This window comes from Gorilla gorilla, chromosome 18, assembly GCF_029281585.2.
Source record: "Gorilla gorilla gorilla isolate KB3781 chromosome 18, NHGRI_mGorGor1-v2.1_pri, whole genome shotgun sequence".
Classification (NCBI taxonomy): Eukaryota; Metazoa; Chordata; class Mammalia; order Primates; family Hominidae; genus Gorilla; species Gorilla gorilla.
In genome coordinates this window covers 24,764,710-24,777,933 of record NC_073242.2, presented here as the reverse complement: position 1 = coordinate 24,777,933, position 13,224 = coordinate 24,764,710, and the positions used below count along the sequence as shown (strand labels likewise).

Genomic DNA, 13,224 nt, shown 5'->3' with positions numbered 1-13,224 from the left:
CCAAATGCTTGACAAAATATGAATACACACAAATAGGAACCCTCATAAGATCGTACAAGGCAGGCTTGGCTTTACAGACTGAAGTCAGTTATATCAGCTGTGGAACTTAATTCTATAAACATAGAGAACTGAAGGTTTAATGTAGGTGTTCAAATTTACTCACCTGGATTTAAATCTGCCCTCCATACACACTTGTTTTTTCCCTCATAACACCTGAGGTGCTTAAATGATGTGTGTGTTTGTCTGTATACATGTACACGTAAGTCATGTGTTGCTTAAAGATGAGGATACATTCTGAAAAACATGTTGTTTAAAAATTTAAACTTTTTCAACGTTTTACTGTTTTATAATAACAGGTCTACTGTGTAGAGTTTCCTGAAAAGATACTGCTTTCCTGATGAAAGGAAATGGACTCTTGAAAGACAGATGTCCTTTCCTAGGATTCTTTCTTTTTCTTCTTCCCTCCTGGAGCAAAGCTACTCAAATGGACTAAGAACACTCAGTAATTCCCTGGTAAAAACCTATCCTTACCCCTGCGAAACAAGTTGTGGGAACTCTGACTCAATTTACAACTAAAAACCTTTGGAAGTCAACATTTTGAGCTATCAACTTGAAAGAAAGGAAGCAAATTAGGCCGGGTGTAGTGGCTCACGCTTGTAATCCCAGCATTTTGGGAGGCCGAGGCGGGCGGATCACCTGAGGTCAGGAGTTCGAGACCAGCCTGGCCAACATGGTGAAACTCCGTCTCTACTAAAAATACAAAAAATTAGCCGCATATGGTGGCTCATGCCTGTAATCCCAGCTACAAGAAAGGCTGAGGCAGGAGAATCGCTTGAACCCAGGAGGCAGAGGTTGTGGTGAGCCGAGATTGCGCCACTGCACTCCAGCCTGGGTGACAGAGCAAGACTCTGTCTCAAAAAAAAAAAAAAAAAAAGAAAGCAATTTAACGGGAAGTCAAGCATGAAACACACATTGCAATGTTAAAGTGTAAATAAGAATTTAGCGTATAAGGCTGAGTGCGGTGGCTCACGCCTGTAATCCCAACGCTTTGGGAGGCTGAGGCAGGTGAATCACCCGAGGTCAGGAGTTTGAGACCAGTCTGGCCAACATGGCGAAACTCCATCTCTACTAAAAATACAGAAATTAGCTGGGCATGGTGGTGCATGTCTGTAATCCCAGCTTCTCAAGAGGCTAAGGCAGGATAATAGCTTGAACCCGGGAGGTGGAGGTTGCAGTGAGCCAAGATTGCACCACTGCACTCTAGCCTGGGCAACAGAGCGAGACTCTGTCACACAAAAAAAAAAAAAAAAAAAAAAAAAGAAGTTATATATAATACAAGTGTTGTCTCAAATCAATGGGGAAATACAGACCATTCAATAGCTGGTATGGGGACAAATGGCTAATGATGTGGAATAAAATTAACACTGCAAACACTAAAAAAGACAGATGAACAGGCCAACCATAAAACCAAAGCCAGAAAAATGATAAAAGATACGTTATAATAATTGGAAATACCTAAGCATTGCCCAAAACTCCCAACCTATAAAGGTAAAGATTGTCAGATTTTGCATCACAAAGATTTAAAACTTCTGAAGCTGGGCACAGTGGCAAGTGCCTATATCCGAGCTACACAGGAGACTGAGGCAGGAGGATCACTTGAGCCCAGGAGTTTGAGACCAGCCTGGGCGACATAGCAAGATCCTGTCTCAAAAGAAAGAAAAAAAGATTTACAATTTCTGAATTATGAAATGTACTGTACAAGTTGAACCAAGAGACAAGCATCAGCTTGACAGAAAATACTGCAAGCAAAGCAGAGGCACAGGATAACTACGCCTGAAATAAAAAGTTCTTACAAATCAGCAAGAAAAACACAACCAAACAAGACATGACAAACAGTCCAACAGGAAATAACAAGGGCTGGAAGCAGTGGCTCGCACCTGTAATCCCAACACTTTGGGAGGTCAAGGAGGGCAGATCACCTGAGCCCAGGAGTTCAAGACCAGCCTGGGCAACAAAGTAAGACCCCATCTCCATAAAAAATAAAAATAAATAAATAAATTTAAAAACACAGCTGGGCATGGTAGTGCATGCCTGTGATTCCAGCTACTCGGGAGGGTGAGGTGGGAGGATCGCTTGAGCCACCAGGGAGGTCAAGGCTGCAGTGACCCAAGATTGTGCCACTGCTCTCCAGCCTGGGCGACAGAGTGAGACTGTCTCAAACAATAATCATCATCAGGAGAGAGGATTCACATAAGAAATATCAGTGACAATGAGCAGATTTTAAATGCTCAGCCTCATGAGTGATTATAGGATAGAAATTAAAGAGACAGCCTATTTTCTACCCAGCAGCTGGTAAACAAGGAAAGAGACAGACTATTGAATAATTAGCATTGCATTCACCATGGGTAGGTACAACTGATATAACCTCTTTCAAGAAGCATTTTGCAGAAACTTCTCCCTGGGAATCTATTTCACAAGAAAATTCACACACACGTGCAAAAATGCTGATCACAACACTATTTTCAGAGCAAAAACCAGAGCCACCTAAATGATGAACAACAGAAGAGTGGCCAAAGTACAAAACTGCAGAACACTGTGCAGCCATTAAAAACAATAAGGCAGATCTCTGTGAAATGACATGGACAATATGCTCCTACTATGCCACTGATATGGTTTGGCTGTGTCCTCACCCAAAATCTCACCTTGAATTGTAATCCCCATAATCCCTACATGTCAAGAGCAGGACCAAGTGGAGGTAATCGGATCATGGGGGCTGTTTCCCCCATGCTGTTCTCATGTCATGAGATCTGATGGTTTTACAAGCGACTGGCATTTCCCCTCCTAGCACTCACTCCGCCCTGCCACCCTCTGAAGAAGGTACCTGCTTCTCCTTTGCCTTCCACCATGACTAAGTTTCCTGAGGCCTCTCCAGCAATGGGAACTGAGTCAATTAAACCTTTTTCCTTTATAAATTACCCAGTCTCAGGTAATTCTTCATAGCAGCATGAGAACAAACTAATACAGCCATTAAGGGGAGAAAAAAGAACTCACTCTTCTGTCATTAAAAAATTAACCTTTTAAGAGAAAAAATAATTTGAAATTGATATCTTTTTCTTTTGAGATGGAGTCTCACTCTGTCACCAGGCTGGAGTGCAGTGGCATGATCTCGGCTCACTGCAACCTCCAACTCCCAGGTTCAAGCAATTCTCCTGACTCAGCCTCCCAAGCAGCTGGGATTACAGGCTCCCACCACCACCCCCAACTAATTTTCGTATTTTTAGTAGAGACGGGGTTTCACCATGTTGGCCAGGATGGTCTCAATCTCCTGACCTCGTGATCCACCTGCCTCGGCCTCCCAAAGTGCTGGGATTACAGGCGTGAGCCACCACGCCTGGCCAAAATTGACATTCTTGATGTAAAAATCATCAACTTTGGCAAACACATCCCAAAATTTAATCTGCTCCTTAAAAAAATGAAAACAAGGCCAGGTGTGTTGGCTCATGCCTATAATCCTAGCACTTTGGGAGGCCAAGGTGGGAGGATTGCTTGAGGCCCAGGAGTTTGAGACCAGTCTAGGCAACACGGCAAAACCCCGTCTCTACAAAAAAAAAAAAATCAGCCAGGCCTGGTGATGCACTCCTACAGTCCCAGCTACTCGGGACACTGAGGTGGGAGGATCACCTGAGCCCGGGGAGGTAAACGCTGCAGTAAGCTGTGAATATACCACTGCCCTCCACCCTGGGCCACAGAGTAAGACCTCATCTAAAAAAAAAACAAGGCCGGGTGCGGTGTCTCACGCCTGTAATCCAAGCACTTTGGGAGGCCAAGGCAAGCAGATCACATGAGGTCAGGAGTTCGAGAACAGCCTGGCTACATGGTGAAACCCCGTCTCTACTAAAATACAAAAGTTAGCCGCGTGTGGTGGCACATGCCTGTAATTGTAATTCCAGCTACTTGGGAGGCTGAGGCATGAGAATCACTTGAACCTGGGAGGCAGATGCTGCAGTGAGCCGAGATCACACCACTGTACTCCAGCCTGGGTGACAGAGCGAGACTCTGTCTCAAAAAAAAAGAAAAGAAAAAGAAAAAAAAAGAAATCAAAAACCATAAAATTTAAATTAGCTGGGCGTGGTGGCGCATGCCTGTAATCCCAGTTACTTGGGAGGCTGAGGCAGGAGAATCACTTGAACCCGGGAGGCGGAGGTTGCAGTGACCCGAGATTGCACCATTGCACTCCAGCCTGGGCAACAAGAGCAAAACTCCGTCTCAAAAAAAACACACAAAAAAAAAAACCCATAAAATTTCACTTTATTGATGGACAAGGTTTTTTTGGGTTTTTTAAAATATTTTTTTCAGACAGAGTCTTGCTCTGTCGCCCAGGCTGGAGTGCAAGTGGTGTGATCTTGGCTCACTGCAACCTCCGCCTCCTGGGTTCAAGTGATTCTCCTGCCTCAGCCTCCCAAGTAGCTGGGATTACAGGCACCCGCTGTCACACCCAGCTAATTTTTTGTATTTTTAGTAGAGACGGGATTTCACCATGTTAGCCAGGATGGTCTCCATCTCCTGACCTCATGATCTGCTTGCTTCAGCCTCCCAAAGTGCTGGGATTACAGGCATGAGCCACCGTGCCTGGCCTGATAGACAAGTTTTACAGCTAATTTATGTTTAACAGAATGTTCTAGCTCTGAAGTGGCATGTCTTCTCTGGGGATGGAAAGCAGCACCTGCCTTGAAAATATTTCAGATCACAATCTCGACCTTACTCTCTGGGGCATAGCTAAGATGTCATCAGGACGCCGGAAAGGCCCTAGGCTAAGCTGTGAGGAAAAACTTAGCTTTGTGGAGAGACCTTGTGACCTGCTAAAGGGGAGAACATTTTTCCACGCAGCTGAAAATGAGATTAAGTTCTATAATTTTCACAATGAAATTTCAGCCTTATAAGCCCCAGTCTGCTTTCTAGAACACATAGACCACTAAAAGTCAGTAAAATAGAAAACCAGAATGTTAAGACCTCATCAGGAAATACAATCTTGAACATGTGCGCTCAGTTCCCGTCACTGTGGCCAAGCTGACAAATACAGCTCATGTGGCCAAAGGTAGGAATGGTCTGTGCTCAGTATCGCGTCTATTCCAGTGGCAGAGATGAACACTAGGAACTTTCTAAATTACAACTGGGCCGATGACCACCAAGAAGATGTACGAGAACATTTAACAGAAGCTAGATCTTGTCTGTGAGTGTCAGAGAAGCCTCTTGGAGTAAGCCACATTTGAGCTAAGCCAAAAACCTTGGAGTCATCTTGGGCCCCTCAGTCTTGCCCCACATCCACTCTGCCAGAACATTCTATCAACTCCACCTTCAAAATGCACCCAGAATGTGATACATTCTCAGCACCTCCATCACCACTATCCTGATCCAAGCACCAGCCTGTCTCACAGGGGACACCCCCACAGCCGACTAACTGATCCTGCCTCCGTCCTTACCCCTGCAGTCTGCTCCTAACAGAGGCTGAAGCAATGCTATTAAAACCAAGTGAGACCACCTCACTCTTCAGTTCCAAATGCTCCAACAGCTCCCATCCCACTGAGAGGAAAAGTCGGGTCCTTACAAGAGCCTCCCTCGAGTGACCTGCAGCATCTGCCCCCGCCTCCTGCGCCCATGCTCTCCGAGATCTATCCTGCACTCATCCCCATCCCTCACCCTAGTCTTGGTGCTCCTGGAACAGGTCAGGCCGGCTCCTGCCTCAGAACCCTTCTACTCTCCTGCTTCTCTCTGCTGGACATTGCTTCCCCAGACACCCAGAGGGCTCACTCCCTGCCCCCTGCAAGCCTTTCCTCTGCACTGACCTCAGTGAGGCCTTCTCTGGCCACCCCATCTCAGATGACAACTCCTTCCAACACACCCACTGCATCTCCCACCGTCTCACACGACACATATTGTGCTGATTTGTTTCCCGGCTATTCCCTACCCACCCCCACTCCAGGAACCAATGCTCCGTAAGAGCTGCATCCTGTGTTTGGCTCACTTCTGCATTGGCAGGGTCTAGGACAGCACCTCCATAACCGAAGCAGGCGCTCAACAAAGAATGTGGAGTGAATGCACTAACCTAGGAGATAATGTGGAACTAAGCAGGCAAGGGAGGGTGGAGGAAGCGTTCCAGGCAGAGGGAATGGCATGCTCCAGGGCCCCGAGGATGGAAGAAATGGGGCATATTAGATGAACTGAAAGGATGGTGGTGATGGGGGAGGGAAGTGTGGTATGAAGTGAGGCTGGGGAAGTACACAGAGCAGGCTGGGCCCTATAGCCCACGTAAGAAATGCTGGTCTTTTTCTAATGGCAACAGGAGGCCATTAAGCTAGGGAGTGACAAGATCAAATGGGCCTTTTACAAACCTCTGGCTTCAGTGTGAGATACAGATTTGGGGGAGGTAACAGAGATCGGGAGAGCCCATTTGGGAGACTAGTACCATAGTTCAGATCACAGACGCCAGAAACAGAGGTTAAGGAAAGTTGATTCCTTTCCTTACTTAGCCAAATAATTCCCTCATCCCCTAAATACTTAGCAGATAAAAGTTAACAGGTCTGGGTGACTGCACAAGAGGGAAAGTAAAGGGGCAGTTCCAAGATGATGTCAAATTTTTTTTTTTTTTTTGAGACGGAGTCTCTCTCTGTCGCCCAGGCCGGAATGCAGTAGCACGATCCCAGTACTCTGCAACCTCTACTTCCCCAGTTCAAGCGATTCTCCCGCCTCAGCCTCCCAATAGCTGAGATTACAGGCGCACACCACCACGCCCAGCTAATTTTTGTATTTTTAGTAGAGATGGGGTTTCACCATGTTGGCCAGGTTGGTCTCAAACTTCTGACCTCAGGTGATCCACCCATCTCGGCTCCGAAAGTGCTGGGATTACAGGTGTGAGCCACCGCACCCGGCCTTAACTTGTGAACTGAATAAACCATGGCACCATTCACTGAGTTGCAGGTTGGGAATGGCAGGGAGAACACGAGGAGCTGATATGAAGCAGTTTTGGAAATAGTGAACTGGAGGTAATACTGGGACATCCAAGTGGAGATGTCCAGCCGGCGGCCTATCAGGCTAGAGTGAGCAGATCATGAAAAGGTACAGTATGTATGTCACGCAACAAAGTGCAGATGTTTACCTTGCAGCTGATGGGGAATCAAAAGGTTTTTAGGTGAGTGACAGAATAAGATTTGCGATCCTGACAATCACCCTGGCCAGCAGGTAAGAGCGCACTGCAACAGATCAGGTGAGTTAGGAGAGCCAAGCAAGGGCTATGGTTGTGGAAAAGAGAGGAAGATGTCCCTTTTGTCACCAACCCTTCTCCCACATAGCTGCTAGGAATTTTTCTAAAACACAAACCAAGATCATATCAGTTCTGCACTCAAAATCCCTTAGGATAAAACCCATACTCCTTGGGACCTTCCACGATTCACTGCCTGAGCAGCTTTCTAAATTCTAACCTGCTACCCACTCCCTACTCTCTGTCAAGTTCACCTAATACACCACTCTACTCCAGTCTCCATGCTTCTGCTCCTGCTACTGTCTTCTGCCTGGCAAACCCCAGTTTCTGGTTTATCTCTTTTTTTTGTTTTCTGAGACAGGATCTCATTTTGTCACTCAGGCTGCAGTGCAGTGGCACAATCTCAGCTCACTGCAGCCTCGACCTCCTGGGCTCAAGTGATCCCCCACACCAGCCCCAAAGTAGATGGGACTACTGGCATGCACCGCGACACCGGTTAATTTTTTGTTTTTTGTTGTTTGTTTGTTTGTTTGTTTTTTGTGGAGAGGAGGTTTCCCCATGTTGCCCAGGCTGGTCTTGAACTCCTGAGCTCAAGTGATCCGCTTGGCTTCTCCAAGTGCTAGGATTACCAGTTTATCTCTTTAACACCTCCTCCACTGTGGACAAGAGAAGAGCGGCACTGACCTCCAGGATCTGGCCTGGTGCTGTGGGCTAGGCCCTAATGTTGTTGGAAGCTGGCTGGCACCCATAGGAAGGCCATGTTGTTCTCCTGTTGGACATAAACAATCGCGCAGACCACCCACACAAGGGCACTCTGCACCACTGATGACAGGAGATGAAACGAGACCACCTCATCATTTTGTCTAAGCAGAGAAAAAAGCAAGGTCACTGTGCCACCCACGGAATACCAGACATCTCTTTCTCCCAGCTGATAGAAGTGACTGTGGCTTCTTTACATGTTACAACTTTAGCCTTACTCCAGCCAAATCTCCTTCTAGAAAAGACAGAGCTACTGGATAGAATTTTCCCACCTCCTTTCAGTACTCAACACAGAGAAAATCCCTTGACCCTCCCCCAAATCACCCAGCCAAAGCCCAGATCCTAAAGGTCTAACACTCTCTTACTGATGTGCCCCACAGCTCCTCATGGTGTGAGTCTTCCCTCCTCGCAACAAGTAATAAACCCAGCTTGCTTAACTACAGGTGTGTTTCTGGTGGTCTTTATTGGAGGAATTCACAACTGTAAAAGTGAAAAAGGATGATTACATTTCTTGGGGGAAGGCTGGGCGTGGTGGCTCATGCCTGTAATCCCAGCACTTTGAGGGGCTGAGGCAGGTGGATCACCTGAGGTCAGGCGTTCGAGACCAGCCTGACCAACATGGTGAAACCCCTTCTCTACTAAAAATACAAAAATTAGCCGGGTGTGGTGGCAGGCGCCTGTAGTCCCAGCTACTCAGGAGGCTGAGGCAGGAGAATCGCTTGAACCTGGGAGGGAGAGGTTGCAGCGAACCAACATCGCGCCACTGCACTCCAGCCTGGGCGACAACAGCCAAACTCCCTCTCAAAACAAAACAAACAAAGTTTCTTGGGGGAGGTTAAGGGAGTTTCATTCTAAGGGCTCCGATTTTCCATGTTGAGCAATAGCTGATATTATCTTGAGAATGAAAAAGGAGTGGGGTAAATCAGAAGTCTGAAGAAAGGGGAAAATGTCTGAATTAAGTATCCGGAGAAAGGGAGAGTGAGTTGATCTGGGAAACAAACTAGGATAGTCAGGTTCTGTTAAGGGCACAGTTGAGGTTGGCTGACATGATCGTAGCGGCACCAAGCCACCCTACTGTGTGATTTCTAGCACCTGTATTCAAGGCAAAAATGGATAGTTTGGTTAAACCAGCACTTTGGGTCTACTAAGACCAAAGGGCAAGGAAGATAAATGCACTGTCAACAGAATTACCGAGGGATGAAGGATGAACTCTAAGTAATCAATTAAGAGGTAACAGCAGAGGGAACATCTAAAAGACAGAGAGAACCACTGAGGTGCTATGAAGAAATGGGCACAGCATGGGAAATAGAAAATAACTGGTCAAGCAACTTGGAAAAAGGGGTCAGAGCTGGAGAGTGTTGCACTCTCATCTGTGAGGCAGTGCAGCATCAGGATAAAAGCACAGGGTGTCACGGTGGGAATGGGTGACAGAATCAGATAGGAAGAGGTGATCACTGCAGACCAGGTGTTCAAGAAAGTGAGTGCCTCGTGCATAGGCTCCATGTGGATGCTGAGGTCACCTAAGGTGAAGTCATGAACTGAGGTAGAGGACACTCTGGGCCAGGCACCCCAGTCTTCCATGAATGAGGTGAACGATCAGGAGAGCTGAACAACAGCAATCAGGAGGGCTCCAGTTGGGCAGGAAGGATCTCCATGGAATGAGACGGGGGACACACACAGGAGGACACAAAGCTCAAATCCCTGATCCTGAGATACACAGGGCATGAGAAGGAGGAGGAGCCACGGGAGAGGGCTTCAAGAACAGGATATCCCTGGGGAAAGGTCAGGGTGAAGGCAAAGGGAGGGAGGGAATGGCTAAGGAGAGGCTAACAAAATAGAAGCTGATGTTGATTATCAGGTCGTAACTGTAGAGGACACAGTGAGGGGTTGGTGGGATGGTTGGGTCATAGGTAAACAAAAGAGGGGAGAACAGCATGATGGACATCATAAGGAGAGCAGAGAAGGGAAGGAGAGTGGGCTACCATGAAAAGTGCTCAATTGATACCTATTGAGTCAAATGGAATTAGTGTAAACCTAATATATCCAACCAGAAAACTTCTGATACCACAAGTCCAGGATCACAATGATGATAATGATTTGATGACAATGAGGGGGGTGGTGATGACCGTTAACTACCAATTCTGAACACCTCCAGTATGCCAAGCACTGCTGCAAGCACTCCACATTTCACCTGCACAGCAATCCTCTGAGACAGATAACATCCTCCTTATCCGCAGAAGGACTCTGTACCAAAGGAAGAAGCAAACTAAACAGAAGTAAAAGATTTACAGGTACCCAGAAGGCTGACTGGCTTTTTATTTTATAGCTATAACTCACTCAGGGCAGCAGGAACCACCCTAACTCATAGCTACTGCACATTCAGCAACTTTAACTAAACAATATTCAGCCTGGAGGGAAATCAAAACTAGCAATAATAATTTACTGAGGGCTTCACTTTGTGTCAGATCCTCTGCATCGATAATCTCATTTAATCCTGACACCCATAAAGGTTACCTTTATTATCACTGTTTTAAAAATGAAAAGACTAGGCTGGGTGGGGTGGCTCATGCCTGTAATCCCAGCATTTTGGGAGACCAAGGCGAGCGGATCACTTGAGTTCAGGAGTTCGAAACCAGCCTGGCCAACGTGGTGAAGCCCTGCCTCCACTAAAAATGCAAAAATTAGCTGGGCATGGTGGTGTGTGCCTGTGATCCCAGCTACTTGGGAGGTTGAGGCAGGAGAATCACTTGAACCCGGCAGGTGGAAGTTACCATGAGCCAAGACAGCTGTGGCCAATAGCAACTGAAAGCCACAGAAGAAAAAGCTGAGTATAATCCACTCAAATTCACAAATTTCATAAGGGACTCTAAGACTTTAATACTTGTGTATTTATTAATTTAATCAATCACCACTTAACACGGACTACATGCCAGACACTGCTCCAAGTGCTCTACTAATATTAAATATCATTTTTGTCCACACCCACCTATGATGCATTATTATACTCCCCATTTTACAGATCAGGAAACTGAGCCACAGAAAAGTTTAGTAATTTCCCCGACTTTATACTGCCAGTAAGTGGCAACGCTCAGTTTGACAGAGTCTAGCTCCAGAATCCATGCTCTGAAAGTTTAGTCCCCAAGAACCTATAAAAAGTACAAGGTTTAATCCAACACACTGGTTTTCCCCACTCTACAATCACTACGTGGCCTCAGCCTCCTTCTCCCACCTTAAAAGCATTCTTTGAGTTCCTCTAACAGTTCACACTCCCCTACAACTTTCCTATTTTGCAAGCCTTTTCTTCTCACTTTTTTTTTTTTTTTTTGAGACATAGTCTCGCACTCTCATCCAGGTTGGAGTGCAATAGCGTGATCTTGGCTCACTGCAACCTCTGCCTCCTGGGTTCAAACGATTTTCCGGCCTCAGCCTCCCGAGTAGCTGGGATTACAGGTGTCCGCCACCACGCCCAGCTAATATTTGTATTTTTAGTAGAGACGGGGTTTCGCCATATTGGCCAGGCTGGTCTCGAACTCCTGACCTCGTGATCTGCCCACCTCGGCCTCCCAAAGTGCTGGGATTACAGGCGTGAACCACCGCGCCCAAACTCTTCTCACCTTAAACATCATTGACAAAATTACAAACTCTAATGGCACTGCTGTATTTGTCAGCACTCAACACAAAAAAATCATAATTATATATTTCATAGGTAATTATTTGCTTCCTGTCTCTCTTTTCCAACAAAGCTGTGAGTTCCAGTATGTCTGACACCATGTCTGTCTTGTTCTTGGTGTATTTCCACCATCGAATTCCTACTAACCACTGCAAAGTAAAGGCCTGGCACAAAGTAAGGTCTCAAAAAATTTTGTTGAATGAAAGAATAAATGGTGGACATTCAAGCCTCAAGTTTTCTCTTTCTCTGACATGTACCTCTGCTGGCTACGCCCCCATCCCCACCACCACACCCTTAACAGTGGAGACTTAGTGTGGTACTGGCTCTGAAAAGAGATATTACTTGGCTCTGGGCGGGTTATTTCCCCTCGTCATCCTGAGTTTCAGGTGCACAACAGGGATCACACCAACCCCCTGAAGAATGCAACCTACAAAAGAGAGAGAACCTACACCTCTCATCCTCGTAACCCATCGAGGCTGGAGCTACTATTTGCTTCATGTCTGTCTTTCCAGCAGCGTTTAGCTCCAAGAAGCCCAAGGCCTCGTCTGTCTGGCTCAGGGGCCTGCTCCCATCGACGATACCCAGGCTGGCCCCCTGCCTGGCTCACAGCAAAAGCTCAGAAACGATTCGTTAAATAAATGAAGCCCTGCTCCGTGCACTTCACAGGTGGGAAGCGAGGGTCGTGCGAGGCGGGGGCTGCATCCCTGCCAGCCTTGAGCGTATTCTTCAGATGCAGGCCCGCCTCCCACCTAGGCCCGCGCCCCAGATGCCGGCCCCGAACCCCGGGCCCGACAGGCACCTCTTGCACAGGGAAGCATCTTCGCAGGTGCCGCGCACGCCCTCGTCGTCTGCGTCGCAACTCGAGGTGGAACAGCAGGAGGTGATAGAGGACTCCCTCTGCCTAGTGGCCATGGGCGTGGAGGTTCCTGGGAGCTGTGTCCGCCAGGGACATGGAAGCGGGGTCGATGGGCGGCGGGGGACGGCGCGAGCCACAGGGAGAAAGCAACAGAACAGGGTAGGGCCCTACCTGGCTCAGCTGGCGCGGCTCAGTGACACCGCCCACGCCGGCTGCCCCAGCAACCTCTCCGCTTATTGGCTCCTCTTCCGAGTCGCTCATTGAGCAATTATCCTGCCCGCTCAGCTTTCGAAGTTGCTCATTGGATAATTATTTTGGCACCGCCCACATAACCCGGAAATTTGACGATAGGAAAAAGAAACTAAACAGTAGGAGAGTATCGCAATCCTTTCTGGGAAGTGTAGTCTTAGGTGTCTGGAGAAGTCGCCCGGTTTCTGCTTGCTGGTCGCGAAATTTTATAGCTATAATTAACTCAGGGCGGAACAGCTAGCAGAATCCTCAGCGTTCGGGCAAAGGGCAGAGAATCCAGTCAGAAGCAACATGTGTAAGTTGTTACATTCAGTCCGGGCTCAGTGTCATTCAATTTTACAAAATTTTGTTGTGTGCTGACTCTGCCAGCGACTGTGCTGAGGGCTTTGCCCCCAAAATTGCCTTTGAAATGTAGTGAGGGGGGCGGGCGTAGTT

At 47.3% G+C, this 13,224-nt stretch overlaps 1 protein-coding gene across 1 annotated transcript in view; it reads right to left on the bottom strand.

The window, feature by feature from the left end:
- Window positions 1-12,795, bottom strand: part of LCMT1 (leucine carboxyl methyltransferase 1) — a 66,294-nt gene extending 53,499 nt beyond the window's left edge. Inside the window, exon 1 of the mRNA XM_004057373.4 lies at window positions 12,484-12,795. Within this exon, the coding sequence (XP_004057421.1) occupies window positions 12,484-12,596 (113 nt within the window). The 5' untranslated portion in view covers window positions 12,597-12,795. The remainder of the gene's footprint in view (window positions 1-12,483) is intronic.
- Window positions 12,796-13,224: the final 429 nt, after the last annotated feature.